Here is a 24,376-nt window from a genome sequence, read left to right as displayed (position 1 = left end):
GAGAGCAGCATGAAAGTTCACGCATGAACACATTGACCATTATTATTCCACTGTATCAATTGCTATGATTTACCTGTGCTGTACTGTTCTCTGTTTATTCCAAAAATCAATAAAATTGATTATTAAAAAAAAGGACTCGAGCAGCAAGAGGCCGAGTAAAGGTCAGGAGTGAGCAGAAGGAGGCAAAAAAGAGGGTAGGAACAAGCAGAGAAGAGGCAGAAACATGAGCAGAAAGAGAGCAGAGGAGGCACAAAATACAACGCAGCAGAAGGTAGTGGACTGCAGTCAAGCTGGAAAGGAGGACCATCACTAGGAGAGCATACATAAGGACCTGCTCCTGTGTACCCCCCTACTTTTTTCTGTGCACCCATTGACAGACCAACTCATGCACTCAAGCATCCACTCACAAACCCACTCACACACTCACAAACCTACTCAGAGTCTCAGGCACCCACTGACAGACACACTCAGATACTCATGCACCCACTCACAGATCCTTTCAAGCACTCATTCACCCACTCACAGGACCACTGAGAGACTCACACACTAACTGACCCATATAGAGATTAACACATCCACTCACGCTCATAGACCCACTACCAGACCCATTCAGGGACTCACAGACTGACACACAGACCCGCTCAGACACTCATACACCCACTAACAGATCCACTCAGACACTTGCACTCTCACAGACCCACTCATGCACACACTCACAGACCCACTCAGAAACTAATCCACCCACTCACAAACCTGCTCAGAGACTCACACAACCACTCACAGCCTGACTCACATACTCACACACTCACTCACTCACCCACTCAAAAGCTCATCCATCCACTCACAGATATTCAGCTACTAATGCACCCACTCACAGACCTACTCAGACACTCATGTATCCAGTCACAGACTCACTCAGATGCTCACCCACCCCCTCAAAGACCCACTAAAACACTTACACACTCACAAATCCACACAGGCACTCCTACACCCACTTACACAGCATATACATACCCATACAGTTACTCACACATCCACTTACAGACCCATACAGCTACTTACACACCCACAAACCTATTCACACACATACTCATTTACCTATACTGCCACTCACACACACACTCATTTACCTATACTTCCACTCACACACCCACTCTCAAAGGTTCCGGTTAAAGTTAGGAAATATAATGTAAAAAACTGCTGAAATTCACAGGAAAAAAGGTTACAGGGACATTATAGTTAGGAAATAGGATTGTTTTTAAACGTAGAAATGTACTGTAAAAACAAAAGGTTAAAGGGACGTTATAGTTAGGAAATAGAAATTCACTGGAAAAAACAAAGGTTACAAGGACGTTATAGTTAGGCTCAGCTTTTGCTCATACAAAACCAGTGACATTCAGCAATTATAGTTACCTGAGCTAACTATGACTTCCACCCGCAATGCACTGCTTATGACCTCACTTGTTGCATCACTCATGACATGGTCAGTGACATCACTGATGGCATCATTGATGACACCACTGATGACATCATCCATAGAACCACTCATACCCCATACATCCTCTCATACACCACTCACTCACTCATGCAGCACTCACACTCACTCATACATCCACTCACACAACCACTCACTCACCCACACAGCCACTCGCAGACCCTTAAAGCTACTCCCACAACCACAAAACCACTCATACACCCACTCACAGACCCATACAGCTACTCACAGACTCTCTCACACACCCATACAGGCACTCACATACCCATTCAGACACCCACAAAGCCACTCACACAACCGCTCACTAACCCATGCAGCCACTCATACAGCCACTCACTCACCCATACAGCTACTGACAGAGCAACTCACTCACCCATAAAGCCACTCATATATCCATTCACTCACCCACAAACCATTTACATACCCATTCACACATCAATACAGCCACTCGCGTACCCACTCACTCATCTATACAGCCCCTCACACAAATACTTACTATGCAAAACAGCCACTCACACACCCACTCACTTATCCAAATACCCAGTCAAACAACCACTCACTTACCCATATATCCACCTACACACCCAGTCGCTCACCCAAAGAGCTGTTCGCACAGCTTCTTGGTCACCCATACAGCCACTCACACACATACACATCCGCCCATAGAGCCCCTCACAGTCACCACAGTCACTGATATAGCCACTCACACACACTCACCCACCCATACAGCCATTCATACAGTCACTCACTCACCCATACAGCTACCCACACACCCACTTGTTCACTCACTCACGTAGCCACTCACACACCCATACAGCTACTCACACACCCACTCCCACACTGATACAGTCACAGCACCACTCAGATGACATATATTAGAAACAGTATCACTCGTTAGAAGTACAAAGTGGATAGTAATGTAACTTATGCAGTAACTTAGTATATATCTTCAACTCTCTGTAATGAGTGATGTCACTGACCATGTCATGAGTGATGTAATATGTGAGTTCATGAGCAGTGCATTATGGGAACATACATTATAGTTAGCTCAGGTAACTATAACTGCTGAATTTCTCTGGTTTTGCACGAGTGAAATCTGAGCCTAATTATAACATCCCTGTAACTTTTGTTTTTTTTTCATCCGTCAGTATCTAGAGAACTTACACAATATGTAAAAGTTAGAGGATGTCTTTTCTGGGATTTTAGCACGCACTATTAAACTTCAAGTCATATCCTGCCCTTTAGTGTGCAAATTGTGCCTGTTGGAGCATAGCTCATTCACTGAAAAAAGTAAATGTTCTGGCCTCTATTCAGTAATTTGGCACCATCACTTGGCTGCTTTCTCAGGCTGATGTCTTAGCATGCCTCATGGAAGCTCCAGACCTGCCTGTGTGTATGATGGCCTATTAAATAAGGTGAAGTAGTGCAGCAGATTGAGAGCGCAGAAACCGCAAAAAGCAAGTGCAAAGTGGACAATTGCCCAGGGCCCCTACCTTCCGGGGGCCCCAGGCAAGTTAACTTTCTTTCTAGCTTATTTAAAAAAAAGCCACTGCACGCTTTGTCAGTCTGTGTCACCCACTCTATGCCACTCTACTTTAAAACACTGTACTCTATGCCAGTGCACGCCACAAAAATGCTCTCTACACAACTTTGCTCTATGCCATTGCACTCTACTCTGTACCACGGTACTTTAAGACGCTGCACTCTATGCCACTCTACACCACAGCACTCTACTCTGCAACACTGCACTCTCTGCCACTGAACTCTACGTCACTCTACTCTGCACTACTGCACTCTATACCAATGTACTCGTTGCAACTCTACTCTGCATCACTGCACTCTATGCCACTCCACTCTCTGCAACTCTACAACACTGCACTCTTTGCCACTGTACTCTATGTTAAATCCACTCTATGCCTCTGTACTCTGCACCAACCCACTCTGCACCACTCTAATATATGCCACTGCATTCTACAGTGCTGCATTGTATGCCACTGAACTCTATGCCGCTGCACTCAACACCACTGCACTTTATGTCACTCTACCTTATGTCACTTCACGGCACTGCAATCTACTCTACTCTGCAGTAATCTACTCTATGGCACTATTCTCTATGCATTAGAAGAGAGGGACTTGGAGCGTATCAAGGTCCAAAATGCATGCTCCAAACAACTAATTAAATTACAAACTGGTGTGCAGCTCCCAATCAAGAGAGCTATCCACACAGGCCAGATGCATTGGAGCGCCTGCCCGACATGGAGCGGGGGCCGAGTCATGAGGCATAGCACCTGTACAGGTATGTGGGGGCATTTGTTCCTGCAGAGTGGAGCTCCTGGCGTGCCCTCCCAGGCTCATTTATGTGTATTTCTGTTTCGAAACCGTTATTGTATAATTCAATATTGCTCAGAAACATAGAGATTAAATTATTAGAAAATGAGTAATACAATTTTTTATATATTCCAAACTGGGTCCCCAAAATATTTCTTGCCATGGATACACAAAATCCTTAGGATGACACTGGGAAGGAGTCCCAAGTAGCTGAGGAGTGAGAACAACTTATCCTTAGTGGCTATTTCTTTGCAGTATTTTCAGAAAATGAATAGAAACCTTGCTTGTTCACAGATGCCTTCATTTAGGTGTGCTGACACCTCAGTATCATCTCAGCGGTTTGTATGAGACTCAATCCTTCTTCTGTCTTGGTAGTACACAGAAGTAACATTCAAACATCCAGCTTCCTTAATTTCAAAAGCATTGTATAATTTGTTCAGCAGTTAATCCATCTGCTTACTTTATATTTTTAATGTAATAGACAAAATCGGTTCCTTATTGTGCCGCCATAATAACTTACCTGTTCACTTTTGGTCAACCGGGTTTTGTTATGAATTTCTGATGTTACTAAGTTGAAACCATGCTTCTCGGATAGGATTCTTAACAACAAAACCACCGTTCGACTCCCACACTTGCCAACTCTGTTGTACACTACTTGACTAGGAAAAGGGAGCACCTAGAGAAAAATACAAAGATGTCTGTAAGGAAATAGTTTGTAACTGTGGTCTTATACCGATATTCAACATACCTTTTCAATAATAATGGAAAACAGAAAATATATTGGCTAACATCTATTAATAATGGTATATCAGAAAAGATACAAGTCTGTGTTTTCAAAAAAGATCAGAGAGTGAAGTATGATTAAAATCATGTCAACATACAATAAACCTTCCGTAGTTCTAGCCTAAAAAGTAGATTTTCAAGCACGGTGTTTCAGTAGTTTTTGCACAACACATGCTCTAGTTGGCTGACCTGCCATTTGGCAATTCGCATTTTTCCCTGAACATTCAGCCAAAATGTACTTCTTCTAACTAAGGGGCTGATTACAATGCGGCCCGTAAAGGGTCCGACCAACGGTCAGAGTTTTCAAGGCCTCATCATAATGGGCTGCTCGGTTTACTTTCCGACCTCCTAATTATGATCTAGGTAGTCGGAAAGTAAACCGGCCAGTCATTCCAGCTGGCTTCCGACGGGCTTCACAAGCCGGTTGGCCAGTCGGAAACCAGCCAGTAATATCAAGGGCAGGCCTTTCCGCCTTTGAGATTACAATGCACGGTTTCCAGCATGGTTTCCAAGCCGGCCTGTACGACATGGAGACCATGTTAGATAGTGTGGTTGGGGGCCACCAGCAGGGACCCCTTGTGCTTGCGGCCTCTAGTTGGGGGCCGAGGGGGCACCTGTGGTGCCCACCTGTTGATCACTGAACCCCGTGGCAGGCAACTTACAGGGTGCAGGGATGAACTGCACCTCCCATTTCCCTATGGGAGCATGTATTACAGCCGGTTTATGGCCGTAATGCATGCTCCCATAGGGAAATGCAGGAATGCGACCGAGCAGTGTTCGGTCGCATAATAATGAGGCGGTCGGGACTACCGACCAGAGGTCGGTCGGTCCCGGGACCGATTCAGTGTCGGGCAGAATTCATCTAAATCAGCCCCTAAGAGTCTACCACATTGAGAGCTGGGTCACCATTCCGCTAGGGCAACTGGGAGTAACTAGGTCTGCTTGACATAACATTTGGATTAGCACACAGCTTTTTTCACTCCATTTTCTGTCAGAATTGTATTGGTCTGTATAGTACAATGGCCCATGCTCACCTTGATGACAGTACTGGAGTGCAATGCTCATGTAAGGGGTAGTAGTGAGGAAATAATAATCATCCATTTCAACTTCACTAATAACACATTATGATAATTCACATGATTGCATTCAACAAAATAGAGCACAATGAAGCAATGACTCTCGGTTGTTCTTGCACTTGCCTGAAAACCAGGTTGGTCAAATGCAGAAGTTCATTCTCTAATACTCGAAGAGCCAGCTCTACTAACAAATGTTTTAGAGTAGTCTCCTACGACTTTCCAGCAGAACGTTTAAGGAGAAATATTTGGGTTCGCTCTGAAACCTTTTTATGGTTAGGAGTGAAAACTATCCTGTACTACGACTTAACTATCAAATTTGAGACCATAACCTCTTTAACCCCTTCAGCGCTGCGCGGATTCCTCCGCGGTGCTGAAGGGTTCGAGCGCGGGCGGGGCCATGACGGAACGGTTCCGTCATGAGCACAGCTCAACCGATGCTCATGACGGAACCGTTCCGTCATGAGCATGGAAGGGGTTAAATACAGGTTCATGATGCTTAACCCAACATCCAAGTAAGATCTGGTGCCATTGATGACTTGGCTTGATTGTGAGATCTACTATCATCAGCAAGATTAAACTAACTTGCCATAGATGCCATAATTTAAGAAGATCCAGAATTGTCCTGGGCTATGCTGCTATGTAATAGATTTTCCTTATGCATAATCCACTAAGATTCATGTGATCAGAGTGTTCTGAAGAGTTCCTACAGCCTTTCACCTTAACAGATCAAAAGTCTCTTTGTTTACTTGTTTTAATAGTTTACATCAGATCGTTTCCTAAAATTTTCAGGAGCCTTTTCCTTATCTCCATAGTAGTTTGAACACCACTTTAACTTGGGTAGATCACAGTGTGAATCAGCATTTAATGGATGCAGGTTTGCTTTTTTGACATTGGCAATGATATGTCTTTCCTGTCCCAGGCACCTCCGGTTAAACCCATGAATGGACTTTTATTGTGTGAGGGAAGGGAGGATGCACATTCTGCAAGCAGCTCACCTTTCACAGGGAATACTGGTGGTTATTCACAAACTGCACTTTGTAGTAGTAGTACTACTCACATACTTACATTTGCTATTTCCAATCCTATGAGCAGAACCCAGCCTCTATCGATCCTATATTTTCTATGTGGAGATCACTGACAGATGTGCAGAGATCTCTGCCACATCCATATATGTTTTTGTTGTAAATGTGGGATGAATAAGGCGAAATGGGTGCAAAATATATTATGAAATTCAAGAGGTTTAGGGAGGAGCAGGGATGGGTTTAGGGAGAGGTAAGGCAGGGGTTAGGGAGGGACATCAATGAGTTCATGGCCGATGCACAAGTTATATCTAGCTCAGTAAATTATAACCTGTGAAATTCAGTGGATTTTTGTTTTTACACATCAGATTTTATCTCATATCAAAACCTAACTATAACATCACTTTAACCTTTGTGTATCAATTAATTTCTGGAGTTTTTGAAGATATTCAACTCAGAGCATACGCCCAACCCCCTTAAGCAATCTGCAGCCAATACCTACACTGTGCACGATTGCAGCTCTCTGCACCCAACTCCCCTGCAGCCTCCAAATCCCCCGCTGCACAAAGCCCTTATCTGAGCACAGTGGGGCTGGGATGTAGAGCTTGGCCTCTGGCTTCCCCTGCACCCTATCCCACCCCCTGCTTTCAGTCAAACCGTGACAGCACTCGGCCTTTGGATGTGACTGCAGGGGTTTGCCACAGGCCCTGACCTCTTGCCAGTCCATGTATCCAACCCTCACTGGCAACCAACCCCCAGCAGAAGCCCAACCGTCAAGCGGATGGCCTACCACCTTCTGCATGCGGCCTTTAACAACAACGTAGGTGGCCAACCCACGCTTGCATACCCTATGGCCTACAGACTGGCAGTTTCCTGAAGGGTCTGTTCACAGATCAGACCCTTGCATGGGTTGCTGCGCAGGGTACTGCAGTATCAGACCATGAAACTTTTTTCTTTCAATGTAACTTAATGGCTGGGAGTCTCTTTGGACACCTACGTGGTCCGAGGATCAGAGTGTGACTACCCTTCCCCCTACTGGGCCTTCTCAATTTTTTTCAGGACTCGAGGACTTGGTCCTCAAGTCCTGCAACATTTGGTTCACAGTTGCGGCCAGCCAATCTATTCGCTAAATACTGCGTTATTGAAACCCGCTGCTGCATTACAAAAATGAGTGAGGGATCGAAAAAACTCCTTGTCCAGTCAGAAGGCTCTTTTTTTCACTATTGTGGGACTCCCTTCTTCAGAAGTAACTTTTTCTGATAGTTGACGCCTTTGTGCCCAAGCCCCTTTTTAAATTCTAATTTCTGAAAAACGGCTAAACAGATTTACACCAGATCACAAAAAGCATGCTTTCTTAGTATTTGTGAAGCATTTTGCCAGATTTGGTGTAATTCCCTTCAGTTGTTTTGTTTTGTAACAGACGGACGGTTTTCCGATGAGAAGTAACATGGGAAATAAATGTTTTGGAACTCCCTATTTTTCTCAGTTCCTCCTGATGGCAAAAATCTCCTTATTTTAAAGTATATAGAAAAGTAAAGGATTTTATTAAAACTGAAAATAAATTGTAAAGAAATTGTTATGTTAAATAATAATATAAATTAATGTTACATACGTATTTTAAATTCAAAACTAAATTTAAAAAACTACAGCACAGTAGGGGATTGCGCATTTTAACATGGAATGTCAATGGTTTGGGGGACCGATTGAAGCGAGGGGTGGTGCTACAATATCTGAAACGTCACTCTCCTGATGTAGTTTTGTTGCAGGAGACGCATTTGGTGGGACACTCATGCCATGCTATGAATAGAAGGGGCTACCGTTTGGTGGCCCACTCTGGTTTCACTACCGGATCCAGAGGGGTGGGCATTTTGGTTCGAGCCTCTCTCCCGCTGGAAATTGATGAGGTGATGCACGACGACCGAGGGCGTTACGTGGTGTTGGTTGGCCGGTGGGAAGGACAGACTTTGTGTTTGGTTTCAGTTTATGTCCCCCCTGGGTTGCAAACCACCACCTTTGCGGATTTGGGAGGGTTGCTGCTTGGGCTCCCGGAGGGCCTCCTGCTGGTGGGTGGCGACTTCAATTCTGTGGTATCGGGTAGAGAGGATCGGCACCCTCCCAGAGACCTCCCCGGGGCGCACTCTTGGCTGGGTGGCTTTATTGACACTATGGGGCTTGTGGACTGTTGGAGATCGATGCATCCGGGGCTTGCCCAGTTTACATTTCACTCTGGCGCCCACGGCTCCTTATCTAGATTGGACTATGTGCTGATGCCGGTCGCCCAAGCTCAAATGATCGGGGAAGTCAGACATCTGGCTCGTGGCATTTCTGATCATTCCCCGGTGCTGCTACACTTAGATGTTGCCTTGGGGGCAGGGGGGAGGGTGGCACCGATTAATCCCTGGTATTTGCATGACCCCACAACTCGTGCCCTTTTGGTTAAGTCTCTTGACCGTTATTTTGTAGAAAATCAGGGTTCAGTCTCATCAGCCGTAACATTGTGGGAGGCTTTCAAGGTGGTCATTCGTGGGCAGGCTCTATCCTTGATCTCCCTTGCTAAGAGACGTAAAAACGAGGAGGTGGTACGCCTGGAGTCTGACATAACTGACTTGGAAGAGGAGCTCGGGCGGGGGGTCACACGGGATAAACTCCATGACCTTTGCCTTAAACAGTCGGATTATAGGGCGTTGGTTACGGATGCGGCCAAGCTCACTAGTCGGGAACAACAGGGGCGCTTGTATGACGTTGATGACAAGGCTGGAAAGTTGATTGCATGGCTGGAGAGGAGAGAGCGAGCGAGTCATGTGGTCCCGGTGATTGTGCGTGCTGATGGTGTGAGTGTTACGGATCCGGGGGAGATTGTGAGCTGTTTTGCGGATCATTTGCATGACGTCTACTCTCCGGTCTCGGAGAGGACAGAAGACGACTCTCGTCAACTGCTACGAGATATTACATTGCCGTGCCTCTCTGTCGACGATAAAGAATTGATGGATGCGGCGTTGACGAACGATGAGATAGCATCGGCGATTCGCTCGGTCCGTTCAGGAAAGGCTCTCGGCCCTAACGGTCTTCCGATCGAGCTTTACAAGCTTCGTCCAGATAGGCTGGCGCCTTATCTCCGCGAGATGTGTATTGCATCCCGAGAGGTCGGCTCCCTTCCGCGTGATCAACGTCTTGCAACTATTGTGGTGATCCATAAAGAGGGCAAGCCGCGTGATTGCTGTGCGTCTTATAGGCCTATCTCACTCCTAAATGCTGAACCTAAGATTCTCGCTAAAGTGCTCGCTAATCGTCTGATTAAAGTCATTGGTGACCTGGTTCATCCGGACCAGTTTAGTTTTATTCTGCATCGCAACACCGCGCTGAACCTGCGGCGCCTCCACGGAGTCCTCGCGAGAGTTGATTCTATTCAGGAGCCCACCATTTTGGCGTCCTTAGACGCCACAATGGCGTTCGACACGTTGGAATGGTCGTATCTCTGGGCGGCGCTGGCTAAGTTTGGTTTTGGACCCGGATTCATTGGATGGGTGAAGTTGTTATACGTGGAACCGCTGGCGCAGGTGGTGGTGAATGGTAGAGTGTCTACCCCCTTTGGGCTTGGGAGGGGCACGCGGCAGGGTTGCCCCCTGTCCCCGCTTCTTTTTGCTCTCGCGTTGGAGCCCCTGGCGGCGTGGCGGCGGTGGGAACCCTCCATGACGGGTATTCGGTGGACACCGACATTTGAGGATCGCGTGTCACTCTACGCAGATGATATTTTGCTCTATCTCACCTCCCCGCGGAAATCGTTGATAGTGTTATTTGATGTTTTAAACTCCTTCGGTCGCAATTCCGGGCTTGTCATTAATTGGGTGAAATCCTGTGTTTATGTGCTGGTTGGCGACCCCCCTCTTCTCCCCCGTGGCTGTCCGATTCAGATGTCACATTCTGGATTTAAATACTTAGGTATCCACGTGTCCCTGAATCCGGCGGTCCGTTATGCTCTGAATCTGCTGCCCCGCTCCAGCGCCTTCGGGCAGATGTTGCTCGTTGGCGGAAGCTCCCGCTATCGCCGATTGGCCGGGCAGCCTTATTCAAAATGATGTCTCTTCCACGCTTTTTGTATGCATTGCATAATACGCTGGACGTGGTGCCCGCCCGATATTTTAGTGAGGTGGAGAGCCTACAGTGGCAACTAGTTTGGGATGGGAGAACGCATATTGCTCTCGCTAAATTGACCCTTCCGTGGTATGACGGTGGCATAGCTCTTCCTGATATTAGAAGGTATTATTGGGCGTCCCAGTTGGTGGCGGTGAACCATGGGACATATGGCCCGGCGGTGAACCCCGCGTACGAGATGGATAAGCTACTGTTGCCAGGCAGAGATTTCAATAGAGCGCTTTATTCTACGAAGGGAGGCACTAAATTGACAGGCCCTACGAAAAATGCAGTACGTGCCTGGCACTGCGCCACCGCTGCTACAGGTTGGACGGGCCGTCTGTCTCGTGCGACTCCACTGTATGCGTCTGATGCGTTGGGTGGTTTATGGCGTACTAAGGGCTTTGAGAAATGGGATTTGATTGGAATTAGTCGTGTGGGGGATCTCTGGGCGAAGGGCGCTTTTAAAACGTTTGAAGCTCTTCGGACGGAATATAAGCTGAGCGATAGGGAGTTCTTTCGCTATGCGCAGATTCGCCATGCGCTACTTTCCGCTTTCCCGAATCCTGCAGATATCCCTGAAGCCTCCCCGTTGGAAGATCGTTTACTTGATGGCTGCCTGCCGGATAGTACTATTTTCCTGATCTACAAAAAACTAATCAATACTCGCGCGGACCTCCTCACACATTTGCGAGAGGTCTGGGTCGCCGATGGCCTAGAATTGGATGATGAGGACTGGGTCGCGGCCATAGCCTCACCGAGGGTGGTTGCCATACCGGCTCGCCTTCGATTTGTGCAGTTAAAGATATTACACAGGGTCTATGTCACCGGTCCCCGCTTGCTTCACATGGGTTACACAAGTGATGGTTTATGTCGGCGTGGTTGTGGCCTGCTTGGTACTTTTCTTCATATTCTGTGGGAGTGTCCGAAGGTGCTACGTTTCTGGACTGGTGTGCATGCAGTGATGGAGGAGGTTACGGGTGTGGTTCTGCTCCCTGAGGCTCGGCGATGTGCGTTGAATGTGTGGGATACGACTGACTGCAATGTGGCACAAGAGCGCTGGGTGACTTTGGGCAACATGATCGCTAAAAGAGACATTGCACAACTCTGGGGTTCCGGTAGGCCTCCCACAGTTTCGAAGTGGAAAGAGAATATGGATTGGTGCATGTTCCGAGAGAAGACTGTTTACGTGGCCAGAGGCAAACCTAAGAAATGGAGTAAGATGTGGGGTCCGTGGAATTCCTACCGTGGGGATATATGCACTCCCCCCTTTGGTGGTCACACCAGACGTAACGATGTCCCCTTGACTTTGATGTTCCTGGTCTTTCTCCCTTTCGCATTGCAGGATTGATGACTGATCTCTTCCCTGCCCCCCCCCTGCCTTTCTTAACACGAGTTGATGTATAATGTGCTGCATTGTCGCTGTTGTCCCCCGCTCATGAGAGAGCAAGTCCCTGCTGATGGAGTTCCTATGCCTGGTCTAAGTTTCCTTTTGTTGTCTTTTTTTTTTAAGAAAACAGTTAATAAGAAACCTTTTAGTAGTGTTGGGTTCAGTTGTGGGCGTCTGCAGCCGTTACACGTGCAGTTTGCTCCTGCTCTCATGACTGCTGTATTATTGTTGTCCTCCTTTTTCTATGTTAGCGGCCGGCCCAGGCGGTTGTAGGCCCATGACTGTCAATATTTGATGTGTAAATAAAGGTTTTAAAAAAAAAAAAAACTACAGCACTATTAACTTAATTTAGAACTAAATATATATGTAATTTAACGTTAAATTCTATTATTTATTTAAGATTCCCACCTTAAGCAAAATGTTTATATAATTGCAAACAGCTATGTAAGGAAATATTTAAAAATAATGTCATTATTTTCTTTACAAAATAGTTATAATTATTTTTTATGGAAATGTTATTAAAATATGTTATCATAAAATATTATTTTAATTTAATTATATTTACTTTTTAACATTAAATTAATTGTGTATATATATATATTTCAAAAGTCAAACTAAATTAATTTAATTTAACATTCTTACCTATGGGTTTCAATTTTAAATCCCTGCTGTCATTATTTTCTATGGGAGAGTGTCACACTATCAGTGGTTGGCCATGTGTGGTATTGGACTTATTACTGTCCCTTTTTGGCAGTAGTAACTTACACTCATAATTTTGGCTCCACCCCCTGTTGTGGGGTGGACACATGTAAGGCGACATTTTTGAGTAACTTTACATTCATAAATGGTAAACAGCCAAATTAGAAAAGTTACTAAAAGCTGTAAGAGTAAACTTACAACAGTAACTTACAAGTGTAAGTTACCTTTGTGAATAGCACCGTTTATTGTCAGTCTTGGGGATGCGAGGCAGCCACTGAGGGAGCAAATTGAGTGTTTCAACTCCTTTGCAAAGAGATGATCTCAAATTGCAAAAAACACAAATAACCTTCAAGGGTATCTATGTGTTTTTAAAGCCAGCAATGTTCTATGGTAAAAATAGAATTTTAGTAGCGGTAACAAAGGTGAACCAATTAATCAGTCACACACACAAGTTAGCAGATGCATCAATGTCTCCTGATTTTGAAACTCCAATAATTCATCCAGTCCTCTGATGCAAAGTTATCATCAAGCTGGTCTTCCTTTATGTAATGCCAAAATACTAATGATTAGGTAGTGGACTCCGAAGTTTTAATGAAGGTGTACTGTAAAATATGTTTCTGATTCGTTGTTAAAAGAGTCAAGTTTGTAGGCGGCAGCTAAAAGTGCATTGCCTCCATCTTCATCTTTGTTAACAGTCGTTTTTGTCTAAATAAAAATATACAGACTATCTTCTCTATTTAATTTATTTGCGATGGTCAATATTTTGGTCAAAGTTGTATTAAAGTAATGAATTCATGTTTAAGTCTTCTATTCAGTAGTACAGCATAGATGCCATGAGATCTAATAAAGGCAAAGCAATGCACCCATTCCCTTCCTGTGCAGTAAATAATAGTCATAGTTGCATTGGAATGACCCCCTTAAACTCCTGGCCCTGGTGTAATCACACCAGCTGCAATAATGATAGGTATGCACCTGATTCTTGCTACTATTTTTGCTCCACTTCCTGAGCTATTTAATAAATATCCCAATGTTACATGGGTTGTTTATTTATTGATAAATATGTCCCATAATACCTTTATATTCTATATGAAATATTTCCAGGATGTGCCTGAATGGTCTGTCTATAAAACATATCTGTGGGAGTGTGCTTCTTGAGGGATTATTTACATAATATGAATGATATTATACTTTTTAAATTAGAGTCCTTGGTTCTCTTTGCCTGTGACCCAGACTTGGCTTGTTTGACTAGAAAAGCTTTGGAGTGTATGCAGCTTTTTACCTTGTTTATGGTATGGGTGCCGTCTCTATGAGAGCTGACCAGCACTTTTTGGCAACTATGATATTGATTAATTTGATTTTACCCAGAGTGTAGGGAGCTCCAGGAACAGAACAGGACATGACAAATTGGGAACTAATTTTATCAAAAATACTGTATAATCATTTGTGTGTCATCCACTATCATCATAATACCACCTTTACCACCTTTAAGTAAATCATGTGACACTTTTTGCAGTCTTTCATCTACTCTGATATCATTTATCAAATAAGTAAACAACCTCTTCTTGACTGTATTTTAGTTTCGATCACATAATCAGCCAAATACCTTTCACGGTGTTATTACATTGCGATATCTCTACAGAGCCACTCTTTCTAATGTTGTCTTAATCCCATTTTGCTAATCAGTTTTAGTGATTCTAACCATTTCTAACATGTTCACAAATACTTGTGGGTCCACCATAACCAGCGACGACAACCAGCAGAGGGCGGGAGAACTGACAGTACAAACCATGCAATCCAGTCTCAGGCATCACCCCACCTCCCCCTATACTAACACAAGCAGGAACCCTGATTACCTCCCCATGCGGATGTTAACCACTCACGTCAACCATTATTCAAGTCAGAAACATCCCTCCAGCCGGCGGTTTCCCCTACATAACCAAACATGCCCATCACTAATGAAAGCCACCTAACCCATGATCCTACTCTTCATTACCTTGTCCACGGCTACTATCCACTCACCACTACCACAACACAGTATTCAAACGTATTTCTTTATGCTGGCATTGCTCGAGAACCCCCACTATCCAGACAGAACCAACTCCCCACTACTGCTTCCAACACAAGTAGCATTACCCTGCCAATAGGCCAGACGGCCTATCGAGTCCTCTTCTGGGTCACACACCATTTGCTCAAGTCCCAGAACAAGGGATGAAACGCCGGAACGGGACATTGGCCCGGAGCGAGTCAGCTGCCTCCCGCACAATATGACTACGGCTGCGTACCTCCAAGTCGCGGCCTTTGTTCTTGAAATTCTTGAGGCGCTGGTTGTCTAGTTTCTCGCTATTGGCCATAGTGAGTTAGGGACTCCGGGCGTCGCTGCACTGACCGTCGAGTGAAAGAGACGGAGGGCGGCGGGACTCACAGATGGTTCTCTGCGCAGTGTGCATGGCAGTCAGAAGGCTTGGTTTCCTCGCTTGTTACTTGGGCGGAATGCCGGCACAGAAGGGGGAAGCCACACTCTGGGAGGTGTCGGCGTGCCACACCCATTACCAGCAGACTGCCGTCTCTGATTGACCAACGAGCAGACCTGATTGCAGCAAGGTACCAGCACAGACTAACTTCGTAAACATGATCCATCACTACACGCCCCCTATAGATAAGAAATACCAAAACGACAGCCGTCAAGCAAATGATCCAGTCCGGATGGGCCGTCCCAAAAGGAGACAGGGCGGTAACAAACAAGCCTCATTTTCAATCAGAGGCCACCGTTTAGCATAAATGATGACGCCAGCCCATGAAAATAATGAGCGGGGCTTCAAGTCCCCTTCTGAAATCTCCTCTACCACAATATGTCTCGCAGAGCGAGCAGCGCATCCGCGCTGCAACACTAGCCGAGACCTAAAAAGACAGCTTTTTTTAAAAGCCGTCCCAGACATGGTGGTCTGCTAACACCAGCAGGCCACCATCCCTAATGGGGTTGCAAATTGCGCCTGCCTCATTAATATTCATGAGGCATGCAATTTGTGACCCGATTAGGAATCGTAAACAGTGTCTGAGACACTGTTGTACATCCCAATATGCGAGTCGCAAATTGCAAGTCACAAATGTGACGCGATATGTGAGCTGCAAATTGGTGGGTCGTACATCTGGCCCCAATTCTTCAGTCTCTGGTGCTTACCTGTTTGTGGGCTTTCATAGTCCTTGCTTTTATGGGTCACTATAATTTACATGACTTTGTGCTAAGACATTTCCTTTTTAATGTGAAGCCCTATTTTTAAAGCATCTGTTTCATGTGACAGAATGTCCCAGATTTGTATTTCCGTGCTTTCTCTCACTCTCTTGCAACACCCATGCCATAAAATGTAACATAATTACTCAGAAGACACGTGGCAAATAAATGTGATGAAGGTGTTCTGGGATTGAATTCTCATATTTCTTTGCGTTTTCTTTTCTTTGTAATGCACCGCATGTCTTTGCCCAGATGTATAAACATATGTACCAAAATATGCATTGTATCCCAGCATTAAAATATTACAACATAAAAGTCAACAAAGAAATTAGTAAGACTTATGAAACTTGAGTATGCAATGTATTTATTTATTTAATAAGTTGTTATGGCCTAAACATTTCGTTTTCAAGCTTAAGCGTGGAATTCGGTTTTAGTCCTCGACATTGACAAAAAAAATCCACAACATACCTAAACAACAAATCTCACAGATCGCTGACTAGTAACACAGCTGCAAACACATACCTTACAATACAATACCAAACTGCACACACATATATCCCATTAACCTCATATTAAACTTGGGTGTCAGCACGCAGACACGCACATCTGCTTCGACAAGGTCTAAAAATCAGTATAGACTGCTAATGCAAAAATACATTGTGCAGGCCTAAACAAGGGGACACAGTGCTCTCCTAGAGTAAAACAGAAAACAATGCAACACACCACTGAATGACAGACAAAAAGTGTACATATTGTTCACATAAGCCACCCATCATGAGTACATGAAAACATGATAACCAAGCAACCATACAGGAGGGTAACAAAAAGATCAACCCAAACATTTATCAATCACAACACACATATTGTGGCAAATACATTAAAAAGGTATTAGAAATTATGGAAAATACAGACACATCGAGTCACATCTAATAATGGCATAAAAGGGCCGAGGAAATTTTCACCTATCAAACACCCGTTTATGAAGAGCACTGTGGACGAATCCCCTCAACACAATACCACTTGAACATCGTGCAAATACCCTTACAAATAATAAGGCGGATATAATCACCATGAATATAGATAATAATCACCATCTATCTGCTCATGCCCACACCACAATGTAACTTGCCAGGTGGCCTACCACAAAACACCCTGCGGGACACTGAAAAGCTGCAGTAACATTGAGTGCGCTAGGCACAGAAAAGTCCTTCGTAGATGGACCAAGACCTACAGTGGCCTTTGACAAAACACATCAACCAATTATTAACCACTCCACAGTAGTCAACCCCTAGCTTGGATAAAAAAGGATTTGGTCTAGTTAAAATGGAGGAGGTCATATCAGAACACAATCAAAATTTGATCCCCCGCTTGCTCCAACACTGTGCCGTACCATAGCCAAAGGGTCTCTGACCAATGATTTTAAATATATCATAGCCATTGATTGGCCCAGGAAATATTCCCTAGGAAAACAGAATTTAAGAACAGCATATCCAACGCACATCATGTGGACCAGCAAAAACAGATGATCACTCATCTGAACCAGGTACCCCAAATGCAGCTTCACTGGACTTCCAGAGTAAGCAGTAGTCTATGGTCTACCCCTACAGAGCCACTGAAGATGCAACAGCAAGATACCACCACATAAGATGACATAATTCCCACTGGCAGTTAACAGCAAAAGACTTCACCTATGAAGGCCAAAAAGATCAACATGATAGGCACCACCAAAATACCCCCACCCACCACAAATAAAACACTGATCCTAAATCGATAAGCATCCTCGTCTGAAGCTGCACTACCAATCAGTCAAAAAGCAAACATACCTCTACAAAGTTACATGGGACTACATATGCAGATGATGGATTCTCTGCATAGTTGAGCTGTAGGGCAAGTAAAGATAAGAAATCACCAAGTGAGACTCTTGGTGCTATATTTATCAATATTTCACGCAATGCAGCAAGACAACTTGTTGTGCTACGTTAAAAGGAGAAGGCAACAATGCACTAAATTTAACATTATATGGCGCATTCCTGTGCTCTCCTTGCACTGGGGCACTTTTGGCTGCCTAGCACCAACGCAGACACCCTTGCCTCATGGTGTTAGAGTGCCTGTGTTGCAAGCAGGATTGGTTTTGTTTAGGAAGGGACACCTTCCATCACAAAAACAATCCTCTTTGGCTTTTTCCTTTTATTACATGTGCTGCACTCTGCACCACAAGTAGAAAGAGGAAAAAAAATAGGAGAAGTAAATACATTTGTCCTTCTTACGCCTCCCCTGGGAAGGTGTAGCATTTTGACGCATTCATACACGTTTCACTAATGGTAAATCTGGGACTGCACCAAACTCCATGGGTGGATGCGTGGAAACACCCAAGCCTTACCCATGTAACGCCTCCCTAGGGCAGAATATCGCAAGGCAGCAACTTGTGCTGCCTTGATTTACTCCAGATATACAGCACCGCAGAGCCACAAAAGGTAGACTTTGCTTGGCTTGGTAGATCTGACCTTAATGTTGTGCTGTCCTTGGTTACCTTGCGTGATGCAAGGGCATGGCAACACTTTGATAAATCTGGCCCCCTTGTGGAAATGTACAATCTGATTCTTTCATTTTTTAATTAAGCTGTGCCTCATCCATTTTCACCCCTGCCCTGTTTTCAGCCTGGCTCTATCCTTGACACCGCACCTGCATCAACATTGGTAAAGAATCTAGATTGGGACATTGTAGGCTGTGTAAAAATGCTAAGTCAGCACAAAAGAACAGCTGATGTCTGCACTGGGTTTTCTAAACAATGGTAAAGCCTTAAAGTGTGTTCAGATAGGCTATCTTGTTGTGCAGCTTCAGGACGCGACAGTTACACAAGACACCAAGGTTGTTGATTCTTACCGATTGTCTCATTTGTGTGTTTTTCCCAAAGCACTATTTACCTCTGGGTGTCCCTTGTCTGTGATCTTTGCTATAAAAACCCATGTAACCATCGTTCAGTGTGCTCTCTCCTTGAGTATCTCTATGGTACTTGTCGGATGGAGTCCCATTCATGAATGCTTAATAAATGACGTATGGTTTGAATTTCGCTCCAGTGTCGATTCCTCCTTACTTGTTAAGAACCCGTGGACGAAGTGGTGACGCTGCAGCAGCAGATTAAAATTAATCTGCTCCACAAATTGGCGTCCAATGTGGGGCCCCATCAAGGGCTTGCAGTCGGACCGGGGGAGGAGATCAGGTCGGTAAGACAAACATCGCTGAGGGGCGCCCCCCCATGAGGAGACTAGTGTTGCTCGTGGTCTAAGTTGATTTTTCAGCTCTCCGACTCTGATCTTCCTGGCGGCTGCTTACCTTGACTGGGGCCTTCAGACGGTCAGTTTTGGATCAGGGAGGATTGACAGGTGGGATTCGAAGACTACACATAAGGTAAATCTGCATTGAACCGGTTCATTTGGTTAGGATTTGCCTAGTATTTGCTTGGTTTGGTATTTGTCTGGTATCTGCATGAAATTTTGAAACTTAGACTCTGTTTTGGATCTTGCTATTTGTTTTGACTAACATTTTTCTTACAGGTAATGCGAGAATATTTTTTAATTCTCTCTGTTTATAAGTTTTTTATATCTTATATAACATGCCTGTACTTAGCACCCTTTGGAAGTTTTGTTGTTACTGCTGCGATAAGCAGAGCATTTTGGAAGCAAGTCAGCCGGCGCCACCAGAAGGTACGCCGAATTTTGAGATGTACATCAAATATGGTATTTGTCCCATCATGTATAATACATTGTGGAACAAATATACGAAAGGAGATCCCCAGTTGCAATGGCATTTAGAGGGAACAATGGACCCTCACAAACTCGAGTATTTAGAGAAACAATTGTTTTTAAAGAAAGTTAGGCCATCTATGTTTGACAGTTTGCGTATGTGTAGGGAAGAAGTGAAGGAGCGGCAGCTCAAGGCAGAGAAGGTACAAAGGAAACAGGAAAGGAAGACAGAGTATCAAAAGTATAAAGAATTGAAGGATAAGGAAGTTCAGGAGAAAAAGGAATGTTTAGATAGAGAGCATAGATTGTTAATATCTAAAGAATATATAGTTAGACCAACAGTAGCAGTTAAGGTCCATCAAGAAGATGTGGATTCAGTCCTTGATGGATTATTGATTGAACGACCCCCGCCCCTGTATGTACCCTTAACACCTCTTCCCCCTGGACCACCAAATATCACCCCCCTTGTACCCCAGGCTCCCCCTCCTTTGCCCGCGCTTGTCCAGCTCCCTAATTTCCAATCAGTACCGGTACATTCCTTACCCCCTCCAACCCAGGCCACTGCACCCCCATCCCAGGCCTCTGCCCCTCCACCTCAGGCCACTGCACCCGAAATAACTGATGATCCTGTACTTTCTGTATCTGTCCTGACCCTTCGAGTTCTTTGTTCTACTGTACCTCAATTTCTTCAGGATGCGATAAGGTTGATGGTATTAAATTGGTTATGTGATCTAGAAATGGAAGTAGAAGAAATGATAGATCAGATACAGGATTTCTCTGAAGGTGAGCTTCTTTGTCTCATAAATAAGCTTTCTCATTAACTTATGGTTCAATGGGAGATACCTACAAGACAAAATGGCCTAGATGATGTTAGAGCTATTAATCGACAGTGTCAGATAGGCGCCTTCCCTGTAAATAGAATTAATACTGCCATAGCAACAATAATTGGATACCATAATGAACTCTCCTCCTCTCCCCGAATAAGACCTATGAGGGAAGCTGCGCCACAGTTCATTCCTGGAAGAGGGAATGCAGACAATGATGATCCAAATAGTCCTGATGCTAGAGCCCATTTTTTGTATAATTGGATATATACGCCCTGGAAAAGGACGGATGTACTCACTTTAAAAGCCTCCTTACCAGACATACGGAAAAATCCTAGAGGATTTTATGATGATGTACAGGCAGCCATTGATTCTTGTATCATGACCTTAGCAGATAGTGATATGTTTTTTGGTATGATCCTGCCACCAGATATGTGGCGACTTACCTGGAAACAGGATCATGCTGTTGATTTGGGAGGAGATTGGGCTGCCATAATAGCAGCTGATAGGGATAGCAAACCTGGTCAGAAACCTAATCATCTCATACTGGATCTTACTGGTAACATACTTACTTATATAAAAACGCTGGTTCCAGCTAGGAAAATAGACTGGGCACTCCTTACTGCTTGTAAACAATAACAGGGAGAGGCCGTCCCTGATTTCTTTACTCGCTTTGAGGAAATGTTCCACGATTTTAGTGGACAAGATACATCTACACCTACAGATGCACATTTATTTGTAGAACGATTTGTGGGAAATTTACTTCCTGAATATTGTTCCGCTTAAAGAATTCTGAGAGTACATGGGCTTCGGTAACCCCGAAAGCTATGTTAGATATGGCTCAGTATTACCAGAATCAGGTGACTACTGAGCAAGAACGAAAAGAAGGAAAACTAACAGAATTGAAAACTAAGGTAATGATGGTCCAGGCCTTTGGACCTCAAGGTCCAGGTCGTGGCCAAAATTATGGCCAGAATTATAGACAAGCACCTCCAGTAGGGCCACCGTGTAGACAAACTCCACTAGGGCTGGATCAATGTGCTTATTGCAAGGAGAAAGGACATTGGCGTGCTGAATGTCCTGTTTTAGCTGCTGGTGGGAGAGGAAGGGGACAAGTGACTAGTAATCGAGGGACTTCAGCTCCCCGACAGCAACCACAGCAGGTTCAAGCTCTAGAGTGAATTAGGTCAGGAAATTATTTTGATCAACAAAATAATCAATATTCTATGGAGGATTAGGAATCAGAGGAAACTGTGGGAACACATTTTGCCTAGGACAGCGTAGGACAAGGAGGACCAGTTGAGATACCTGTAGATCATTCAGGGCCCTATATAGCAGCCACTATACTTGGGCAGGATCAGAAATTTTTTAGTGGATACAGGAGCGACACGTAGTGCGATATCTCAGAAACTGGTCCCTGGGACACCCTTGTCTGGCCAAGTGATCACATCGATAGGGTTTGATGAAACACCAACTCCTAGCCCTGTGTCCCAAAAGCTGCCTTTGCAGCCCCCTTTATACTTCCCCCACATGCTCCAGATAATCTGATGGGATTTGATCTTTTGAAATATTTCCATGCTGCTATACACTGTTCCCCATCTGCAGTACGTGTTATTTTTGGGAAAAAGACATTCCCTAAACAATATAATTTTTCTTTATGTTCGGATCTTGATTCTGTCCCTGCATGTGTTTGGGCTACTGCTGACACCGTTGTGGGAAGAATGGACATTTCCCCAGTACACATACAGGTTCGGGAGGATGCTTCCTTACCAAGGGTCCCACAATATAAAATATCAAAAGAAGGTGAGAATGCATTGATATTTATCATTGACGACATGATACGTACAGGAGTTGTCAAGGAAGTTTCCTCTAATGTATGCAATAGCCCCATTCTCCCCATTCTAAAACGGGGCGATGGAACAGGTGATAAGATTTACAGATTTATGATTGATTTAAGAGAAGTTAACAAAATAGTGATTCCTCAATATCCTGTTGTCTCTGATATTACGACTTTGTTAACATTAATCCCACCTACAGCCACTGTATTCTACGTTATCGACCTCTAGAATGCCTTTTTCTCTATTCCTATACATGAAAACAGTAGATATCTTTTTAGGTTTTCATTACGGGGCTGCTCATTTAGATTTTGTAGGGCTCCACAAGGCTATACAGAAAGCCCTAGCATTTACTGTCAGGCACTTAAGCGACAGTTGGATGAACTTCTTTTGCCAACAGGAGTTACACTTGTGCAATATAAATCGATGACATTTGCTAGCCGCAGACACAGTTGAGCATTGTAAAGAGGCCACTCTCTCTCTCTTGCAGCACCTTGCTGATAAGTGGCATAAAGTCTCTAAGAATAGGCTGCAATATTGCCAGTCTGAGGTCACTTATTTGGGCCATCTCCTGTCTAAGGAAGGCCGTACTCTGACTAAAGATAGGATTCAAACTATCCTAAAAATTCCTATTCCCAATACTCAAAAAGAAGTCAGGGCACTTATTTGTATTACTTCCTACTGTAGACATTGGATCCCGAACTTCTCACTTATCATCAAACCTCTTTTGTCCTTTGTTACTAAAGATACTTCCTCTCCTCTACCATGGATATCTGAATGTCAGGAAGCATATCATCAGCTCCGCGCATCCCTTTGTTCTGCTCCAGTGTTAGGCACTCCAGGCTATGCAAAACCTTTCATACTCTATGCAAACGAGAGAAAAGGATGTGCATTGTCAGTTTTGACACAACCATATGGTAATAAGCATCGTCCATGTGCTTATTTCTCAGCAGTATTAGACCCAGTGGCCAGAGGACTTCCAGGTTGTCTCAGAGCGGTTGCCGCCACAGTGATTTCTATTCGACAATCTGAGGGAATAATGTTGAGTAACAAGCTTATGGTCATGGTACCACATTCCGTGGATGCAATCCTGAATCAGATTGACACAACACTTGATTAGCGCTAGACTCACAGGATACGAACTTACGCTTTTGGCACCTCATATCACACTTAAGAGATGTTTGACATTGAACCCAGCTACATTGTTACCTTTGTCATCTGAACAAACTCAAGATTTACACGACTGTATTTTTGTCACAGAAGAACAGACTAAGGGAAGAATAGATCTAAAGGATACACCTTTGTTAGACCCTGAGGGAGAACTATGGGTGGACGGCTCTTGTTCAAGACTACCTGATGGCACCACCTCTGCATCCTATGCCATAACTACATTACAAACTGTGGTATAAACAGCCTCTATCCCACAAAAATCTGCCCAAGCAGCTGAACTCATTTCGCTTTTGAACTCAGTCAGGGATTAAGAGTGAACATTTATGCGGACAGTCAGTATGCATTTGGTGTGGCACACTATTTTGGCAAGCTTTGGAAGGAACGCGGATTCCTAACCTCCCATGGTTTCAAAATACAACATGGCGAATTGGTAAATAGTCTTCTTACTGCCTTGACATTGCCAGAGTGAAGCCATTATCAAATGCTGTGCCCACAAGAAAATTACAGATGGTGGGAGAAGGAAATGCTTTTGCTGACGAAGTTGCAGGAGATACTGCAAGTTCACTCACAAGTAAAATGTATGTACTACGATCTCAAGCTGAAAGATGGGAACACATGTATACAGAGATTAAGGACATACAGCAGTCAGCCACT

The 24,376-nt window shown here is 44.4% G+C and overlaps 1 protein-coding gene across 1 annotated transcript in view; it reads right to left on the bottom strand.

Moving 5' to 3' along the window:
- Nucleotides 1–24,376, bottom strand: part of UST (uronyl 2-sulfotransferase) — a 954,023-nt gene that overhangs the window by 461,853 nt on the left and 467,794 nt on the right. The window contains exon 3 of the mRNA XM_085611639.1: nucleotides 4,344–4,499. Coding sequence (XP_085467765.1) covers nucleotides 4,344–4,499 — 156 coding nt within the window. The remainder of the gene's footprint in view (nucleotides 1–4,343; nucleotides 4,500–24,376) is intronic.

This window comes from Triturus cristatus, chromosome 6, assembly GCF_964204655.1.
Source record: "Triturus cristatus chromosome 6, aTriCri1.1, whole genome shotgun sequence".
Taxonomy (NCBI): Eukaryota; Metazoa; Chordata; class Amphibia; order Caudata; family Salamandridae; genus Triturus; species Triturus cristatus.
This window is presented reverse-complemented; position numbering and strand designations above follow the sequence as displayed.